The 22,016-nt window shown below is 36.3% G+C and overlaps 1 protein-coding gene across 1 annotated transcript; it reads left to right on the top strand.

The window, feature by feature from the left end:
- Window positions 1-1,861: 1,861 nt before the first annotated feature.
- On the top strand, window positions 1,862-21,223 carry nr1i2 (nuclear receptor subfamily 1, group I, member 2). The gene is made up of 9 exons (XM_059499667.1): window positions 1,862-2,287; window positions 10,061-10,251; window positions 12,143-12,273; window positions 12,882-13,051; window positions 13,142-13,428; window positions 13,516-13,661; window positions 19,914-20,030; window positions 20,122-20,227; window positions 20,310-21,223. The coding sequence occupies exons 1-9, from the start codon at window positions 2,285-2,287 to the stop codon at window positions 20,449-20,451; spliced, it is 1,293 nt and encodes a 430-aa protein (XP_059355650.1). The 5' UTR covers window positions 1,862-2,284; the 3' UTR covers window positions 20,452-21,223.
- The last annotated feature ends 793 nt before the right edge of the window (window positions 21,224-22,016 follow it).

Raw genomic sequence — 22,016 nt, 5'->3', positions numbered from 1 at the left:
CCTTTTGGTGATTTACAGTAATTGTTTTTAAAGAATTATTATGTACTGTACGTACAGTAAGGGAGATATTGGCAAAAATTCACCTGTAGTAAGTCAGTATTGTAAATAAAAATTTACTACAACATTTGGAACACGAAAAAACCCTTTTGGGGATTTACAGTAATTGTTTTTAAAGAATTATTATGTACTGTACGTACAGTAAGGGAGACATTGGCAAAAATTCACCTGTAGTAAGTCAGTATTGTAAATAAAAATTTACTACAACATTTGGAACATGAAAAAACCCTTTTGGTGATTTACAGTAATTGTTTTTAAAGAATTATTATGTACTGTACGTACAGTAAGGGAGATATTGGCAAAATTTTATTGTAGTAAGTAAGTCTTGTAACTACAAACGTACTACAACTTTTGGAACAGAAATTTTTTTTTTTGGTGATTTACAGTAATTGTTTTTTAAAAATAATTATTTACTGTACATACAGTAAGGGAGATATTGGCAAACCTTCATCTGTAGTAAGTCAGTCTTGTAACTGCAAACATACTTCAACCTTTGGAACACAAAAAAGCCCTGAGGGTGAGTTACAGTAATTGTTTTCTAAGATTAATCATTTACTGTACATACAGTAAGGGAGATATTTGCAGAATTTCACCTGTAGTAAGTCAGTCTTTTAACTACAAACTTACTACAACATTTGGGACATGAAAAAACCCTTATGGTGAATTACAGTAATTGTTTTCTAAGAATAATTATGTACTGTACATACAGTAAGGGAGATATTAGCAAAATTTCACCTGTAGTAAGTCAGTCTTGTAAATAAAAATGTATTACAACCTTTGAAACATGAAAAAAAAACTTTTGGTGATTTACAGTAATTGTTTTTAAGAATTATTATGTACTGTACGTACAGTAAGGGCGATATTGGCAAAATTTCACCTGTAGTAAGTCAGTCTTGTAACTACAAATGTACTACAACCTTTGGAACAGGAAAAAAAAGCTTTTGGAGATTTACAGTAATTGTTTTTAAGAATAATTATGTACTGTACGTACAGTAAGGGAGATATTGGGAAAAATTCACCTGTAGTAAGTCAGTCTTGTTACTACAAATGTACTACAACCTTTGGAACATGAAAAAAACCTTTTGGTCAATTACAGTAATTGTTTTCCTGTATTAATTATGTACTGGGAGATATCGGCAAACTTTCACCCGTAGTAAGTCAGTCTTGTAACTACAAATATACTACAACCTTTGGAACATAAAAATAGCCTCATGGTTATTTACAGTAATTGTTTTCTAAGAATAATTATATGCACTGTACATACAGTAAGGGAGATATTGGCAAAATTTCACCTGTAGTAAGTCAGTCTTGCAACTACAAATGTCCTACAACCTTTGGAACTTTAAAAAAAAAACTTTTGGTGAATTATAGTAATTTTTTTAAGAAAATAGCTTGTGTGTACTGTACATACAGTGAGGGAGATATTGTTTGTAGCGACATATTGGTAAAATATTTTCTGTCAGTTTGCCCACAAGACATTTTCTGTGGTTTTGGAAACATAATTTGTATTGATTATTGGACTTCGTTTTGTACTGAGAGGTAAATTTGCAGACGGTCCCTAAAGCAAGCCTAGTCGAAAATCCAGCGAATATCAAACCTAAAACTAACTTTACTGCGCTTAATTTTGGCCACAGTTTTAAAACACAGAAGTGACTCTTCTTTTTAAGTATTTAACGTACTTTTGGGTTATGACTGTGTGATTTATGTTGTAGAGCTGAAACTAAAGATCAACAAAGTTATAAGTAGTCTTTGTTTTAATTAATTAAGGCTTAATTACCGGTATGCTATATCAAAACATCGCTGGCTTACAAACACTGCAAGCTAACTGTTACCTATTAGCCTGCTGCTGCAGCAGTAGTTGCATAATTTTCTATAAACAAATTGCATAATGCTCCATTTAGTTCGCCCCGTCTGTGATTGGTTGTCTTCTTTTATTTCCCTTCCCTCTCGACTTCGAAGGTCTGCTCTTTTGGCTGATCAGGAAACTCGGAAAACAAGCGAATGCATTCGCGACTATAGCGAGAGTACGTTTTCTCTCTTTTCCGTCAAGTGTGTCCTTCCCAGGACATCTGTAACCAGGAAGTAAAGTCTCTGGGGCGGCTGTAACTCACAATGCGTTCTTTAGGATCAGGACTTTAAATGCAAAACGGATCGTGTCATGATTGACGTCGTAGCTCGGTGAACTTGGTCATGTTGAGGCATTACGTGAAAGTCGTGCTGATATGACATGGTAAGTGCCTTTGTTTTCATTTAGCTACTGAACTAATTTAGTTCGCGGGACGTGACGCAACTGTTGAACGTGTATTACGAATAAATAATACCGCTTGCAAACTATAGGAATGAATGTCAGTCAGCACGGTGTGTGTGTTTGTCGTGATTTAAATATACTGTCCTGTCTCGAAATGCAGTTAAAGAGACGACTAAAGCAATTTATAAACTCCTGCTGTCCGTTTAACATGCTACAAACAGTCATTCATCAGTTATATATTGTACATATATATTATATATGTATATTCACCGCGATGCATACTGTACATTCTGTGACATTTGTGCAGGACTTGACTGTTGTAAATCAAATCAGTCCAGTCGTCTGCGCAGTTGCTTAGCTTTAACCCAGTGCCACCGTTGTATTGTGTTCTATTCTGAGCCATTGAGCATAATCAGTTATCACAGCAAGGTTTTTTTTTTTTTGAGCTCATTCAGTCGCAGCAATGGACCCTTTTGAGTCCAGGGTCACATATATGCTCGTAATGTAAAGCTTCTGTGATGTTAGTGAACTTACTCTTTGCCTGAAAGTTGTTTTGTGTTTTAGAATATAATGTCAGGATGCAGCCTATAGCTCATTATTTACAGCAGATGCATGTGTGTACTGTACTTTGTTTTATTTTCCTCATTGAATAAGAATAAATCTATAAAGAGGAAAAGTATTGGCTAAATGCCTTTATAACTCAGTGTCTGGGGTCTTAAAATCAAACTAATCTATTATTATTATTATTAATTTTTTTTTTTTTTTTTTTTTTTGCAGTATTGAGAATTATAACCACACACATTTGTTTAGCTTATGAATGCAGTGGCCAATCAGAGGCGTTTAGATAGGCTCTGCTAAAAATGCCAGAGTTTAGTTCAGTGTGCCTGCCAGAGGAGGCCTCTTTCAAAGAAACGATTGCCTTAAAAAGGAATAATGATAATAATTGCCACTGGAAATCCATTCCTGAAGGCAAATAATGGAGCAGTTTGTTTCTGACCCTGACCTTTTGTTGGCAGAAAAACTTTGCATCACAGAAGGTTTAATTAAACAAAAAGTCAATATTGGCTAGTTTGTTTCAGTTAGTCTAAATATCCGAGGAATGCTTTGTGCAGTTTGTACTGCTGGCCTGTCTCTAATGTGTTGACCTAGTTGCAGTTAGCTAAACATGAGCTGCTGCATGTGTGTAGTTTGGACATTCAGTAACGTTGCTTTTTCTGTAGGGAAATATATCATTACTGAAATTACCTTTCAGTAAAATAAATTATGGTATAAATCAATTAAGTCTCTTAATGAATGCAAATGATGATACACAATAAATACACAACATCTCAAAGAACCAGAAGGATGAACCAATAAGATGTTGCATTACAGTGAAACTATGGTACTTCAATTTGTCAAAATATCTTGTGGAGATCAACTATCTTGCATTCTCAGCACAATAATGGTTTATTAAGTAATATTGAGAGAAGAAAGATTTTAAGAGATGAAATTGCATTTTCTAATTTTCAATAAGCCTGTAAACCTCTGCAATTGATTTAGCCTGCAGAGCACAGACTGCAGTTATCTAGTATAGTAATATCTGCAAAATGAGTTGTGAATGGTTGTGAAGTGTTTATAACTGCTTTTTTTACCCTTTACAGTGACTATGCATCGAATATAATAAATCAAACTAATAAACAAGTAATCGACATGACTACAGTCCACCAATTAATGCCTTGTGAAGTGAAAAGCTGTGGTTTTCTAAGGAACAAATCCATCATTAAGGGATTTTTAACTTCAAACTGTTGCTTCTGGCCAATAAGAGTCCATAATACATAATAATGCATGTTGTGCTAAATTTCTCCAAAGCTGTTCCGATGAAGAAACAAACTCATAGTCTGAGGATAAGTACATTTTTAGAAAATATAATTTATGCATGAACTTTTCCTGCTATTTCTGTCAGGAAATCATAGTGAGCCAAATTATGCCTGATGTATAAGGACCTGCATATTTTAAGGAGCAGTTTAATCCAAGTTTTAAAGGTATATAAGGGTTGAAATCAGTGAAATTACAATGTATCATTCCATGCACGTTTAATGACATGACTAAGTGCATTTTTATCCTATTTTTTTTTTTTTTAGCTGCTGGATGTCAGTGCAGGCTGTTAATGTTGTCCCAATGTGAGTGAATGTTCTCTGTTCTCTCTCTCTCTCCCTCATATATATTCTGTCTTCCTGTCTCTCCCTCTCCCCTTCCCCTCCCCAACAAAAGAATTTCAATAGGTTTGACAGCTGGTTATATAAGTGCACTTATTTTTGACCTTCCTGGTAGGGATGTGCACGGATAGTCGAACATTCGAATATTCGTTCTGCTCTAATTATTCGATAAATAAAAATGATATTCGAATTTCGAAATGTGATTCTCCACGGCATATTTGAAGGTGTATGCAAGGAAAAAATAATTAATGAATGATTAAGGGGCCATTCACATATTGCGCCTAATAAGGCGTGGAAAAGGCTAGGCGCTGCCGCTTTCTCCTTCTTTCCAAAGCGCTCGGGCAGAAGCGCTCCTGAGGCGACGCGTTCTCTCCATGAAGACGGGGAAATTTCAGCAAAGGATAAATGGATTTGCAGCACAAAAAAAATCGCTTTCAGTAGCTCTGCTACTAAATTTATTTCAAAATGGCGATCCATATACAGCTATGATCAGCTGTTCCTTCATCTTGGCTGAGCTTTCAAAGTTGTTACAGGAAAGGATGAAGCTGAATGTTTAGTTCTTGTCACATGACCTGCGGTGCGCTTGCGGCATTCTGAAAGTTGAGATGTTTTTAACTCGATGCTGTTCGGACGCGCCTGGAAAAAACGGGACCGCGTCTTACCGCGTGCGCATCGCGACCGCGTCGCTTCCATTATGAGCGTGCATACCGCACGCCTACATTGGAAATAACGAACTAGAGCATGCAAAAGACGCGATATGTGAACGCCCCCTAAAAGAACTGCGGTCTTCTAGTACTTCAAATATGCCTGGAAAATCAAAGTGATCCAAGAACATTGTTGCAGCATCTCTCAAGCAATGAATATACACAGCTAAATTGGAGAATGCAGTGAAAACTCCTCTTCTCGCGTCTGCCCTAGACCCTCGGCACAAACATCTCCGGTTTCTCGATGAAAACATGAGAGAAGTAAGGAAAAAAACCTTTTTTGAACATTATCAGAACATTTTCCTTGATGCGAGTGGTGCGGATGCAGCCGCCGTCACCAACGATGAAGAAGATGCAATGCCCACTCGTCGGAAAAGGCTGAGCCAGTTCTCCAGCGATGATTACAGAGAGTCCAGCCGAGACGAGCGGGAACAGTTCTTGCTGGAGCCATGTATTCCACCAGATGAGGATCCCATTCAGTGGTGAAACGAAAACACGAAGCGCTTCACAAAACTTATTCGCTTAGCACACCGATGTGAGTCCCGCCAACGTCTGTGCCGTCAGAGCGCGTTTTCTCCGCGGCCGGCCTTATTGTTAACAGACTAAGGAGCCGACTTTCCCTCGATCATGTTTACATGCCCGTATTTCTTAACAAGAACATTTGAAACAATAGAAAAAAAAGCAAAAAAGATTTGCTGACAGTTTAAAAGTTAAGTGTAAGCTACATTCTTTACAATAGCCTAATTGCTGCAGGCTGCTTTACGTTTTTTCTTTGTTCACTTTTTTTTTTTTTTTTGCTTTTAATCTGTACTTTTGTTTGTTTGCACGCATTGTTAAAGGTTTTCAGCTACAAAACACGATGTGTAATGTTGTAGCTTATTATAAGCTTGTTCAAAATGACGAAAACAAATGTTGCTGAAAAATAACGTCTGACTCATTAAACTTAATTTAAATAAACGAATATTCGAATATTAGTTTTTTGTGAGCTCAAATATTCGAATGTGATATTTGTGGAAAACGCCCATCCCTACTTCCTGGTAATTTTACCGTATCCCAAGCAGCTTTTTTTAACACCAAAGTCTTGGAATGAGCATATTATACACTTAAATATAACAATTCATATAGAGCATCACAGTCCCGCCCACAGCGGGTGCCGGAAGTTGACGACAAAGCACTGCACCACGTTGCTGAGGTTATCGTTAACCGCTTTCACACACGCACACAATATATAAAATACACGATGATAAATGTAAAAATCAATACACAATACTTATATAAAAAACTATTTATTTACACGATTAATACTGAAAGAACTGCTATTACTGCACATTCACTATATAAAATACAATTAATTGGAGGAAAAAGTTCGCGCGGCCGTCGTCAGATTTGGAAGTCGCTCAAAAGGCTCTTTCGCGGTTGTGGCTTCAGTGAGGCACGGTGGTTTAAGGGATGAGTACCTTCTCATCCCTAGTAGAAATTAAAATATGAACACAGTCTTGTACCGTTGACTTTTTGGATTTTCTCTTAATTTTTTAACTCGAAATGATATGTTATATTTTTATGAGTTCAGCCGTAGCTGGTTATCCTCAGACATGCTTTAAAACTCTTTAGATACGGAAGTCAATGGGAGAAATGAATGGGAAATTTACTTCCAGCACCAAAGCTCTCTCGGGCTGTGGGCGGGACTGTGATGCTCTATTCCAGGGGTGTCAAACTCATTTCATGGAGGGCCGGAGCCCTGCAGAGTTCAGTTCCAACCCTGCTCCCACACATATACCATGTAGTTTTCAAATAAGCCTGAATGACTTAATTAGTTGGATCAGGTGTGTTTAATTAGGGTTGCATCTTACCTCTGCAGGGATCTAGCCCTCCAGGAATTAAGTTTGACACCCCTGCTCTATTCCCTGGAATAGTTTTCCTAAATACCCCCACCCCCCCCTCCCCAATTTTTTTTTTTTGGATTTTTAAAAAATGTCTATGACAACAACTAGCATGCTGTCCATGCATTGTGTGATATTTTCCAGTGATGTAGTAGGAAGACGGATGAATACAGCATTATGTGCACATACTCAAAATGTACACATCCGAGGACAAGATGAGCTAACATCCCAGTTCCATGTGTTCATTAATTGTTAATTAAGCACAGAAATGTGTAAATACTGACCTAAATGGTGAACCCAGGGTATACCTATGATCAAAAATGAGCCAACAACTAGGACAGGTGTACTTTTTTTTTATTTATTTTTTATACCCCGTTACCCATTATCTTGATGAATTTAAGATTTGGAGAAGAATAGTAGGTTTTCTGAGCTGTTGTTCCAAAAACGAATTTCACAATGCAAATCCTAATCAGTCCAGAGGATAATGGGTCCACAGTGTTGTTAATCGCAAGGGAAAGTGAACCGTGAAAGCTAGAGGCTTTGCTAATGCAGAGATCGAGCAGATAAGAGGCAGGGTAATCGGTGCAGTCAGGGAAGAAATCAGCACTTGAGAGCTTTCTCTCCTTTCTGACAAACCTGTACTCCGTTTGTATGTAGGCAATAGATAACACTCTCAAAAAATAGTGCATCACTTAACCAGCAGGTTATAGCTCTTTGGACCCAAAGAGTGAACTCGGTCTGACCTTCCAGAGTTCATCTGCGTCAACTGTCAGCATTAAGGTCCTTAAACACTTTAATCTGCACCAGTCTCCGTAAAATAGGTCACTATTCTGTGTAGTGGCCTTTCTTTGGTCATGTGGTGTGGAAGTAAATAAATGTACAGTGCAATTAAGAATGAACCCTGAGGTGCTGTAGTCGAGGCTGAATGAATGGCAGTTAGGCTGTGTGATATCAGTAAGATGTTAGTACAGGATTAAGAAATCTAGTTACAGTTTTCCAGATGATAGCTGAAGTGAAGGCAAAAAAAACATTACAGCAAAATGCATCACGTCAATATAAACCTGCATGAAACATGTTTAGAAGAATGTTGAAGCTGCTCTTTTTTTTAAGTAGCCTGTGCAACTTATTGCACAATATTGCAAGTCTTCTGAAGCCTTACCATACCATGGGAATTTCTTTCATGAAAATTCTTTTAGGAATTGTATTTATTCAACACAACATGTTGTCAGATGTTCTGTGCTATTTCATTAAACATTTTTTTTTCTGTCATGTAAAGCTGAATTTTCAGCATCATCACCCTTTAGAAGTCATTATAATATTCTGATTTACTGCTAAAAAAAAACATAATTTAGGCTATTTGAAATAGACATTTTTGTAACATTATTATTATTATTTTTATAAGTTGCTAAGACTTTCATGTCCTAAATTAATAAATATAAATGTTAACTGTTTACACAAAACAGAAAACAGAATCATTGAAGTTAAATGTAAATAATAAAATAAGCCATTTGTAACAATAAATGGCTATTTTATACATTATGATAAAAAAACATTTTATATTGTATGATAAAAATATAGGAAAAGAAGACTGAATAAGTGGTTTTTGTTATTCACCATCAACTCCCTTAAAAGGTTTTTCCCCTCATGCACAGTGAGAGAAATAAATCATAAAGGGACCTTCTTCTGCCTCTGAATAGGCATATAGACTGTTATGCTGCAGGTACTTCAGTATTATGGCTTCGAGCGGGAGTCTGACTTGACCAATGCTTGGTGGTCCCACGTGGATACCATGGCAACACATAATTTCAGCTTTGCTTGGCAATGCTGTGTGTGTATATGCCGTGTTCTCTCAAAAGCTTATTTAGGATAAAGGTATTGCCCTGGAGGACACGCTCTAGATTTCTGCGCTACATGGATCATGCAAAGGGTACGTTTCCTGAACTCTGCTCTGCTTTACAATTACATTCACAGCCTGCTCATAAATAGCTGTCTAATGATTATGGGATGATTGATACATGATTCATTCACTGTGATTTTATTACTGGAGCTTTCAGACAGCTTGGTAGTAAAAGGTGGCTTAGATTTAGTCATTTTTGTGAACCATGGATGTGATATTGGTAAGTTGAATACAATGCTGAAATTGTCTCATTGCATTGTGTTGTTTTTTTTTTTTCAAAATCATCTGACATAACTGTATTTCTTCTCTCAAATGAAAAGAGAATTCATTAAATTTGTTTTGCTATGCCTTTGAATTGTTTTGAAGATTATGTATGATTGAGATCAGCCTCTCTCTTGCTTTCTCTGCGTGTTTTCCTTTTAGAACCAGTTCAGATAATGCATGCTGATATTAAATATTTAAATATTTTAATAAATGATTATAATAATTTAAATATTAAAATTGAATGAAGATGTTGTATGTTTGTGAATGTGTGTATATATATATATATATGTGTGTGTGTGTGTGTATGTACATGTGCTACAAAAATATAATATGCAAAGGTGTAACAAATGCTAAATGACACAAAGTTGCTTCGTGTGAAATGAGTTGACCAAGGCAATTTACAATATTCCCATTCTGTACTGAGGCAGTGCAAATATTATGTCTCTGGATATTGTGTGCTGGAGGCAGATTCTGCAGTTGTGCAAGTATTATGAGGATGTGCATAAGGTTAAGATTAAAGCAGGAGCCGGTATTAACAGCAGTACAGTACAGTACAGTATGAGGAAGTGATAGTGATTGTCCTCATAGTGCTGTAATGGTGTTAATGGTAATTATCCATCCACCTATTTCTTGTTTGGAGTCATAGTAAATTAATCCGTAGTAGTTCAGTGAATGCAGACTAATTTTTGGATGTTCAGTAGCCTTTGGTTTTCAGTTTTAGGAAGTCCTCTCTATTTGAACTTGTTATTAAGAGAGACGTCATTGGTGGTCATGAGAGGCTATGTGCGATATAGTGACGTGTGCCTTTGTTGCAGTGCTTACTTCAGCTCAGGATGAGTAAAGAATTGGAGGAGCTTTCTCCCCTGGACGACTCGGGACACGGTGATGGCTCTGAGGAAGAAACAGAGGAGGATGATGAGCCCAAAATTTGTCAAGTATGCGGCGACAAATCCACAGGCTACCACTTTAACGCCATGACCTGTGAGGGCTGCAAGGGCTTTTTCAGGTGAGTGAGCAAACTGATTGGCTCGGTTGCAATGTGTTTTATTGTTTTTGTCTTGTTTTGCCAGGACACACGTCATCACAGTATGATGAGGGGCATAACATTTCCGTCACACGCTTGAGGCATTCGTCCAATCACAATGCACTGGATAGATAGCCAATCAGAGCACACCTTGCTTTTCAGACCGATGAGCTTTGTAAAAATCGATGCATTTCAGAAAGGTGGGGCATAGAGGAGAAACAAGAATGCATATTATGTGGAAAATAATGTGTTTTTTTTTTAACCTTAAACCGCATAAACACATTTCATTATACCAAATACACAAAATAATGATTTGCAAGTGTTTTTTTTTTTTTTTTTGAAAGCAGCCCTTGATAATTAAGTAATTATAGAGTACAGTAGACCATTTGAATTTGTGGCCAGCCCACACGCTTCACAACACGTCCTCTGTGAACAACTGCAGTCACACGGTAATTGTTTGTTTCCCAGGGTGCTTTCAGCATTTTTAAAAACATGGGAATTATATTGGTTTATGTACAAAAGATGTGAATATTCAAATGCTTTTTAAATAAAGCAGTATTAGCCTCTATTGCCATTGCTGCTCTTTTGGATCATTGTTGTCATATACAGACAAATATTGTAATTAATAGACAGCAGGGTCTGGTTTTAAATCAATAGCTCACACAAAAATAATACGTTTTTTTTATATTATTATTATTATAAGTATTTATTCACCCTCATGTCTTCGCAATGTTTATACTATATAAGATATTTTTGAAGTGTTGTTTCGGACCCTATCGACTCTCATTGTGTTGACTACAACAGCCAAAACGTTCTAAAACTGAACATTTTTATTAGCTCTTTTAAACAGCGTCATACAGGTTTGTAAAGACATGAGGGTGAGTAAATAATGATAGACATTTCATTTTTGGGTGAACTAACACCAGCGCTTGGGACAAAAGGGATATTTAAAACGAGGGGGACAAAAAATGCCATCCTGGTGCACTCCTGATTATATGTGAGCTAACATTTGACCTGTTTTATTCTGTTCTGTTATATTTATTCTGTTCTATTCTGTGGTACGCTAGTTAACCCTGATGAAAGTGTAGATGCTAAAGCGTGTACCGTATTCTTTTTGATGTGATTGACCCGAGTTTGAATCCATCTTTTGCCAAACTTTTATATCACATTGGCCGGTGTAGGGAGGGCTGTAGGTGGCATCCATTTAATAATTTGAATTCAAATTTGAATTTATACTCTATGTAATTATTGCATACTGTTTTATAATGTACTATAATACTGAGGTGCACTATTTGTAATAGGTAGTATAAATAGCAGAAAATCCAGCTATTTTAACAGTGTAAATAGAATCTATTTGCTATTTGCACATAGTGTAAATAGCCTCTATCGCTAAGAAAATATGCTGTTTTCACTTAGTGCAAATAGCCGCAGCCAAACTTTATTTGGAGTATCACTTGTGCACACCTTGCACATTTCTTAAAATGTGTTTTAATGTCACTATTGATATTGATTGTATGATTTTTGAACAATGTCTGTCTTCTAATGCAATATATTTAAAGTGTACCTAAAGTATACTTACAATAGTTTCACTTTAGCACAATCAGATATACAGTACTTCAGATATACTTCTTAGTTGGACTTACTTCCTCACAATTAAAGTGCATTTAGTACAAAATTAATAGTTCTGATTTAGCAGAGTTTAAGTATAGGATACTAAAAGTACAATTGGCAGATATTTTATAAAGTATGTAAATATATTTGTAGTATACTTTGCATGAAATACACCGGTAGACAGTCATGCTCTTATCTTGCGGTGTCTTACTTTTTCTGCAGTCAGTAAGATTGACTCTATACCTGTGTGTTTGTTTGTAAGGCGCGCCATGAAGCGCCCCGCACAGCTCTGTTGCCCGTTTCAGAACGCCTGCGTCATCACTAAGAGCAACAGGAGACAGTGCCAGTCCTGCAGACTCCAGAAATGCCTCTCAATCGGCATGAAGAGGGAACGTAAGTTTGATTGAGCTTTACTTTCCGTGTTCCCGAATCCTTAAGAAAGCAAAGCTCAAGGCAGTGTGATATAAGAGACAAATGTTTGATTAATGGTTACATTCAATAGCCTAATCATAATAATATAGAGTGATGAATGGTTCTTCAACAGTGTAATTTGTTGAAGATTATTTATTATTTTCTTGCATGTGTAATACAAGAAGCATGTTTAATGTATAAAACAATACTGTTCAAAAATGAATACTTTCAGCAAGGATGCATTTAATTGGTCAAAAGTTTTAAATAAATGCTGTTATTTTAGGCTTTGTATTCATCAAAGAACTACGGTTTGCACAAAAATATTGGGCAGCACAACTATTTCCAGCATTGATAATAATACGATTTCTAAAGGATCATGTGACACTGAAGACTGATATAATGACGCTAAACATTCAGCTTTGCATTAAAGGAATGAATTACATATTAAAAGATATTCAAATAGAAAACGGTTTAAATTGTAATACAATTTCGTAATGTTACAATTATTACTGTATTTTTTTTATACCTAATTGTGTATAAAAATGTGCTGGTGTAACCTTCAGTTCAGTTCATGCGGTTCTTTTCATCAGTGATCATGTCGGATGAGGCCGTGGAGAAGCGGAGGATGCAGATCAGGAGGAAGAGGATGCAGGAGGAGCCTGTAACGCTCTCCTCTCAACAGGAAACTGTCATACAGGAGCTGCTCACTGCACATCACAAGACCTTCGACATGACTTGCACCAACTTTATTCAGTTCCGGGTAACATATTTATCTTATTATGATTTGAGAGTCAGACAAAAGTGTCTACTGAATGAAATCTGTTTTTCATCAGAGGCTTTATATCCGCAGCCGTTAGATCGCGATCAGAAATCCATTTCTGAGGATGGTCTAGAACCACCACACAGTGGCAGGGTCTTTCACGCAGCCATGCACAAAACACTGTCTGAAGATGCACTGCCACAGAACATCAGCTTTTCCTCGCCCTCGACCCCTTCCTCCAGCTTTCAGAGTCCTCAGAGTAAAGAGCGGAAGCAACATAAAAGTGTCATTTTCACTACTCTGCCACATTTTACAGACCTCACCACGCACATGATCAAGAATATAATCAACTTCAGTAAAACACTCGCAATGTTCAGGTGAATACTGGCTCTTCCATCTGAAACAAAAATTAATCACTGGTGGTTTATAAGATTATAATGGAGTTGTTGTGTTTTGAATGGCAGAGCTCTGATCATAGAGGACCAGATCGCGCTGCTGAAAGGCGCCACCTTTGAGATCATTCTGATCCACTTCAACATGTTCTTTAATGAGGTGACGGGCATCTGGGAGTGCGGCCCGCTGCAGTACTGCCTGGATGACGCCATGAGAGGTGAGGGGCTTCGTAGATCTCCATTAACCTCAAGGTCACTATTAGAAAGGTTTTTTTTTTTTTGATAAATGCTATCATTCAACAGGGATGCATTGAATTGATAATAAGTGACATTTATGTCACCGTTGCAACAAAATAATTTTATTTCAAATACATCCTGTTCACTCAATATTTCTGAATGTGTGCAAATTTTATATATTTTTATGTATTTTATATATATATTAGGGGTGTAACGGTTCAAGAAATTCATGGTTAGGTTCGATACTACACAGTGGTGTCATGGTTCAGTCCAGTACGTTCGTAAGAAAGTAAAAGCTTTATTCATTGTATTATAGGCCTGTTTTAAAAGACCTTTTTAAAAACATTTTAACTCAGGAGAAGATGTTTTTTTTTTTTTCCTTTATTTAGTTCCAGCACACAAAAACACAAGACATCTCAAAAAAGAAAAGCAAACCAAAAAATGAATACAGACATATAAATAAAAAAATTAAATAACAGGATAAAAGAAATACAATTGAAAAATGAATTTGTATCGTTTTAGTATTTTGTGATCTCATATTAGAAAGCGTTTCAGATTATATTTTAAGATCAGTGTTCTATAGGATGGTGTCTTCTGAATTATTTTTGAATTGTGAATCTAAAACTTTGCTTCGATAATTAACAGATAATGTAAATATGTTTATCAGAAAAGGATGGGTTTTGAGAACAAAGTAAAATTCCATGAGGTTCTAAGTCAAGGGCTTTGTTCAGTTATTTTAATGTCTATTTTAAAGTCAACCCACAAATGTAGCCTTGAGATGGTCCTCAATGCAGAACACAAGATCCAACTCCAAGTCTTCTAGATTACAACCCGAATTCCGGAAAAGTTGGGACGTTTTTTAAATTTTAATAAAATGAAAACTAAAGGAATTTCAAATCACATGAGCCAATATTTTATTCACAATAGAACATAGATAACGAAGCAAATGTTTAAACTGAGAAATTTTACACTTTTATCCACTTAATTAGCTCATTTAAAATTTAACGCCTGCTACAGGTCTCAAAAAAGTTGGCACGGGGGCAACAAATGGCTAAAAAAGCAAGCAGTTTTGAAAAGATTCAGCTGGGAGAACATCTAGTGATTAATTAAGTTAATTGATATCAGGTCTGTAACATGATTAGCTATAAAAGCTTTGTCTTAGAGAAGCAGAGTCTCTCAGAAGTAAAGATGGGCAGAGGCTCTCCAATCTGTGAAAGACTGCGTAAAAAAATTAAGGAAAACTTTAAAAACAATGTTCCTCAACATCAAATTGCAAAGGCTTTGCAAATCTCATCATCTACAGTGCATAACATCATCAAAAGATTCAGAGAAACTGGAGAAATCTCTGTGCGTAAGGGACAAGGCCGGAGACCTTTATTGGATGCCCGTGGTCTTCGGGCTCTCAGACGACACTGCATCACTCATCGGCATGATTGTGTCAATGACATTACTAAATGGGCCCAGGAATACTTTCAGAAACCACTGTCGGTAAACACAATCCGCCGTGCCATCAGCAGATGCCAACTAAAGCTCTATCATGCAAAAAGGAAGCCATATGTGAACATGGTCCAGAAGAGCCGTCGTGTCCTGTGGGCCAAGGCTCATTTAAAATGGACTATTTCAAAGTGGAATAGTGTTTTATGGTCAGACGAGTCCAAATTTGACATTCTTGTTGGAAATCACGGACGCCGTGTCCTCCGGGCTAAAGAGGAGGGAGACCTTCCAGCATGTTATCAGCGTTCAGTTCAAAAGCCAGCATCTCTGATGGTATGGGGGTGCATAAGTGCATACGGTATGGGCAGCTTGCATGTTTTGGAAGGCTCTGTGAATGCTGAAAGGTATATAAAGGTTTTAGAGCAACATATGCTTCCCTCCAAACAACGTCTATTTCAGGGAAGGCCTTGTTTATTTCAGCAGGACAATGCAAAACCACATACTGCAGCTATAACAACAGCATGGCTTCGTCGTAGAAGAGTCCGGGTGCTAACCTGGCCTGCCTGCAGTCCAGATCTTTCACCTATAGAGAACATTTGGCGCATCATTAAACGAAAAATACGTCAAAGACGACCACGAACTCTTCAGCAGCTGGAAATCTATATAAGGCAAGAATGGGACCAAATTCCAACAGCAAAACTCCAGCAACTCATAGCCTCAATGCCCAGACGTCTTCAAACTGTTTTGAAAAGAAAAGGAGATGCTACACCATGGTAAACATGCCCCGTCCCAACTATTTTGAGACCTGTAGCAGAAATCAAAATTGAAATGAGCTCATTTTGTGCATAAAATTGTAAACTTTCTCAGTTTAAACATTTGCTATGTTATCTATGTTCTATTGTGAATAAAATATTGGCTCATGTGATTTGAAAGTCTTTTAGTTTTCATTTTATTCAAATTTAAAAAACGTCCCAACTTTTCCGGAATTCGGGTTGTATATAGCCTAATGCAAGCATGCATTTCTACCCTCACACAGCACTAGGGTTAGATGACGTATTACTAACCAAAGGTTCCCATGGTTTCCCATGGTTTTGTGTTCCTGTAAATAAGTGGTCTGTCATTCTGGAGTCTCATTATCAGACTTCTGTAATGCACAGTGGCATTTTTTTTATCATTCATTGCACTCAGTGAACAGTATATTGCAGAACATTGTATACATTGCATCAAGAGCCATGTGACCATGACCAAACAAAGCAGGAAATAAAGCACAACCACTTTGATGAAGGACTGAAAAGGTATCTGCCACAGACATAACCCTCCAGCTAAGAGGAGGAAGGGGAAGAGGGGAAACCCCCCCCATAGTGCTAGAGAGGTGTTGGGAGCACAGTGGGGCAGCAGGATAATGAGGGAGATGCAGGCAGAGCTAATAACCTCTCAGGGAGAAACTGAACCGAGTAGCCAGGCTTTCTTTAAAAATGATACTGTGAAGTTGTCTCAGGAAGCACTTCCTGCCTTAGTACGTGTCAGTCTGCGTTTATTGGCATTACTTTAAATGGGATTGTGTCAGTTCAACTTTCATGCTTATTTTTGACTTCAAATATAAGACCTATTTTAAAGTTATTGTTGTTTTTTAAATATAATATAAAAATATGCAGTGACTATGGAAGCTCGTTTCTACCAATAAAATAAAATATGTAATTGCAACTTTTTTCCTTTTTTCTTTACTTTTATATATTAGTTCTGAGTTTATTTTTCAAAATCTTTTTTCTTCTTTCCTCGGAATAAAAAATAAAGGTAATTCATCTTTTTATCTCACAATTCATTATATTTATCACAATTTTTTTTCTCACAAGTGTGAGTTTAAATTCTGCATTTACATCTAGCTAATTCCGGGTTTATATCTCACAATTTTGACTTTTGTGCAAAAAAAGTCAGAATTGCACTATTAAAAACAAGCAATTACTTTTTCTTTTTTTCAATCCCATGCAGAAACAAGCTCCAAATAAAAACTACGATTATCCTAACACTACAAACACTCCGTGGTGTTTTGAGCATCGCAAGAGCAACATCAGCAGTATGTTTTTGGGACAGGACTGTCTGGCCCTTGCCCAACTGCAGAAGGGAAAGTGGATCCCTTTACCATTACCTTTGCTGCTAGTGGACATGACACACTTCAGCATTTCTCTTTTCTCACATAAGTCTGAAATGTTTTAAGTGCCACACTGTAAAAATGTGTCCGGGAACAGAGAGAGAGTTCAGGCAGAAATGCAGTTAAACTGGTTAAAGAAACCTGTGTGAAAGACTTGTCACTAGCCAAGCATGACACCTTATCCTTCACTCATGTTTGTGTATCTTAGAAGTAGGGGTGGGACGGTACACATACTTTTTTGGTACGGGTCTTTCGGTTCGGTACGCAAGTGTATTAAGCCAATCATTGCTATTTTTTTTATTTTTCAGGAAATTCTGACATGAAATGCCGTTTTGGCGCTCTTTGATGTACGCGAGACAGATTGCTATATAAATGATCATCCCTTCATCTTTAGTTTTAACGCAAATTAAACCTGAATGAACACCTGATGTAATCACTCAATCAGTGTTTCAACCGCGGAAAGATGTCAGTAAGACAGCTTGTGAACAAAATGTCACGTAGCATTTAATTTACCTCAGGCAAGTCACCAATGTCTACAGCTCGTTGTTTGCTAGAGAAAGGAAGTCTAGAGAAGAGCATTTTGAGAAACAGGCCTATTTCACTTCATTATATTTTACTCTGTATCTGTTAGTGATGTCTTGATTTTTTTAATGCGTTTTAAAAAATATATATTTTATGAATCAAGTTATGGCAGCCGTCGTGTAAATGATTGCATTTCAACAACAAATGAAAATTGTATAATTTAGAAGTTAATTCAAAAACGGCATTATGTGCAATTTACATGTTTGCATACAGATTTTTAATTTGAGTGTTGATTGCTATAGGTAAAAATAAATAGTAATTGAATGTTGGGCTCTTGTAACCTTATAGAAAAGTAGAAGTGCTCCCTATAGCTTAAGATGAGGTAGATTTTTATCCCTAAGACAGTTTTAATTGTAATTTATTTTATTTCAAGAAAATGCAATTTCAGTAAACCATTGTTCAATGATAATACAAAAAAAAAAGGTTAGGTTTTTTCCCTCCTGCTGTACTGAAAAAAAAAACAGCTATGTACCGAAATGTCATGTTTGTGTACCGTTCCACCCCTGCTAGGCAGTATAAAACTGCATTTTCAAAGCTTATACTGTATTGAGTATTTCAATAAGAACCCATACATGGCATTATTAAAGCCTGTGGTGGCATTATTAAAAGCTTCAGTCCATCCTTGAATTTTTTTATTTTGATCTGCTTTTCAAGGCTAAGTTTCCATAGCAGCTGTAGAAGTGTCATTTCATTATATATTGACTAATTACTTTTTATCTCCAGTTTCTAAGAGGCAGCTGTTAAAGCCTTAAAATGAACTCTGAATTCAATGTCATCTTGTGTCATCACCCTGACAACTGATTTCATACAGCTGTCATTCACAATAGCTCTTCTGTTTAATGAACCCTTGCATTGTTTTATGAACCCTTGCTTTACCGTGTCGACGTGTGGTAGCTATCGCCTGGAAACGTCACAAAGTAACATCTCCAGTGCTTCTAGTCTTCAATCAGATTAAATGAAGATCAAATGAAAACCTTTGTGTAACAGAAGGCTGCAGTATACGTGTCTGAATTCAGTAATTAATTTAGAGCCAGTGGGAATATTTTCAATCGAACTCTTCCGAGAGCAAATTATTTGAGCTATGCACATTGACTATATTAACACTTGTCATATGTGACTTTTCTTTTTCTTTTCTTTTTTTTACACCGATGCAAATACTTAATGCTTAAATGCATGATTCTCACTGGGAACTCTGTCTTTGAGTATTATTTTGTCTCTTATCCCATTTATTTATGTTTTGAATTGATTGTTTGAATAAAAAACAACAATAATAATAATTAACGTTTGATGTTTTAAAAATGTTAAATTTTTGTTAAAGTTAGTTTTACTTTTTTATGTTTTAAGTTAATATTTCTAGTATTTTTAGTTTATTAGTGTTTATTTTAATTTAAGTTTTAAAACTTCATTGTATGTGATTGTAATTTCTTCAGTTTTTTATATGATTTTATTTAGCTTCAGTTTATTTTATGATTTGGATTATTGGTCATTTTACTTAGTTAATCAATATTCGTTTTATTTCACATTCCACTCATCTAGCAGATGCTTTTATCCAAAACGACTTACAAATGAGGACAAATCTTAATTTCAATTTATGTTTCCGTTTTAAACTACAGTTTGATATGTGATATTTCTTTTAGATTTTTTATGTTTAAATTTACTATTTAATCTTTTTTTTTTTTTTTTTTTTACTTTTATTTTCATTTTAACTTTTAGTTTTATTTAAATTTTAGGAATTTACGTAAGTTTACACTAAACGGAACAAAATCAATTTTCAGTTAGTTGCCGAGTTAATATTTACACGTTAAGTTTCATCTATGTTTACTAATTTCAGATTTTCCTAATATTTATATTTTATTTGATTCCATTTGCATCATTGAAAACGTTTCTCCTCTTAAAATCGAAACATCAATAAATGAATCTAGTGTCATTTCTCACCTTGCCGTAGGTACTGCACATGCTGTGAAGGCATTTAAAAGTAGTCATCCTCTTAATTGTATTTATTAGATTTTTTTTACACTTCATCCTTTCCCATGTTTTGACATGTTTCTCTTCGTTCCCTACTCTTCAGCTGGCTTCCAGCGCCATCTGCTGGACCATATGATGAATTTCCATTACGCTCTGCGCAAGCTACACTTACATGAAGAGGAGTATGTGCTGATGCAGGCCATCTCGCTCTTCTCCCCAGGTAATTCAGATGAAGTTCAGCATACACATCGACCACACACAGCCATCTGTTTCACATCTCACGCACGCGTGTGTGTGTGTTTCATCCCCAGATCGCCCCGGCGTGACACATCACAGCATCATCGACCGCAACCAGGAAATAGTAGCACTCACCCTGAAGACCTACATTGAGGCCAAGCGGTCCGAGCCAAATAAACAGTAAGAACTCTTTATTTCTGTCTTACTATAGGGGTAAAAAATCTTTGATTGCACTTTCATTTGAACCTTCTCCTCCTGCCAGTCTGCTGTACCCAAAGATCATGGCGTGCCTGACCGAGATGAGGAGCATGAATGAAGAGTATACAAAACAAGTGCTGAAAATCCAGGACATTCAGCCTGATGTGTCTCCGCTTTTACTGGAAATAATAAGCAAAGACAGCTAAGCCTTCACAGAGCAGATGAGACTCTCGCTAGGACGGAAATACAGTCAAAACCAGCGGGGACGAGGACTGTGCCTACTGATAATGAGCTACTGAACTGTCTGCAGCACACAGGGATTGTGAAATTGTATTTTTATAATTGTGCTACTAAATGTATCTGTGTTCCAGGAACCTTTTCACAAGAGAACTATTTCTTTAGTTCATAACCAGATGTAGGATGACTCGAATTATCTCTAAGATTCATTGCAATGATGAAGCTTGAAATGTGGGGTTAGATTGAGATTCAACTCTCTTTTCCCCAGTCTGCAGTGTGTAGAGAGGAGATGCTGGAAGAGAACACTATTATGGCTAGAAACGACAATGTGATGCATATTAGTCCATTTGTGTTCGTAGTCTGTCTCTTGACAAACCTGTTTATTTATTGTTCGTTTTTAAATGCAAAATAGTTTTATAAGTGAACCGCTGCGAGGTAGGCTATATGTTGTGTTCAGGTGATGTAAAAAATATGCATATATAATATCAGTGCCGATGTCCAATGTGAGAAGCTGTATTTGATTCAAACCTTTTCCAGACTAGAATGTAAACGGAGTTAAGAATCTCATAAAGAACGTGTTCAGGGTTTAGTTTACTCTACCTATTTAAAAACATGCTTTGCATAATCATTTTTAAGCACAATCATTAGCCATTATTATTGCCATCACAAATAATTGATATTTATGCTAATTTAATTATACTAATGAGAATGTTTGTTTTTTTTTGCATTATGGAAATGAGAAAAACAGGCTTACCTTATGGAAAATATCCGTATTTTTAATTTTTTATGTGTGTGTATTGTTACAGTTCCATCACAATTATTTTCCATTACAGTAATTTTTGCATTTCAGAAATGAGAGAATAGGCTTTTTATGCTAAATATCTTTTTTTTTATGTTCATTTTCATAATTATTTTTAATTACAGTAATGAAAAAAATAGGCTTACTTTTATGCAAAATGGGTGTTTTATTTTCGGACCTGGATAAGTTGTCAGATTTTGTGAGATCGACTGATGTGTTGCTGAATATGTGCTAGCTAGTCATGTCTGCCGTGAATGTTTTATATTAGTAACATAGCATACAGAATTTGTGCAACATATGAATATGATTCTGAAGAATCAGACAGGCTGCAAAAGTTCATCACACAGACACTTTCTTGAGAAGTGATTGCCTTTTAAAATGCTTCACTCAGCAGTGAGCGTTAACCTTTTTTCACTAAGTACATTCAGGGTTTAAAGCAGATTTACAGAGCACACGTCAGCATAGCTTTTAAAGGTAATTTTTACCTTTTCTGGTTCGTTTTGTCAGTAAAGCTAAAAAGGCTAACCGTGACAATCAATGTAAAGATTGTGAGCTAGTGTTATATTTGGATGTGACCTGAAAATTTAGAGCAGATGTTGAGGGTTCAAACTAGGAGTGCAGTATTTTTAGGGAAGGACCCGTTCACATATTTGACTCAAATACAAGCAGAGTATTCAGATTTCAGGTGTCTCTATAAAGCACAGACTGATTTAAAATGCCTTCATGTCGGCATGA

This window comes from Carassius carassius, chromosome 19, assembly GCF_963082965.1.
Source record: "Carassius carassius chromosome 19, fCarCar2.1, whole genome shotgun sequence".
NCBI lineage: Eukaryota > Metazoa > Chordata > Actinopteri > Cypriniformes > Cyprinidae > Carassius > Carassius carassius.
Note: the sequence above shows the minus strand (reverse complement) of the source record. Positions and strands in the feature narration are given on the sequence as shown.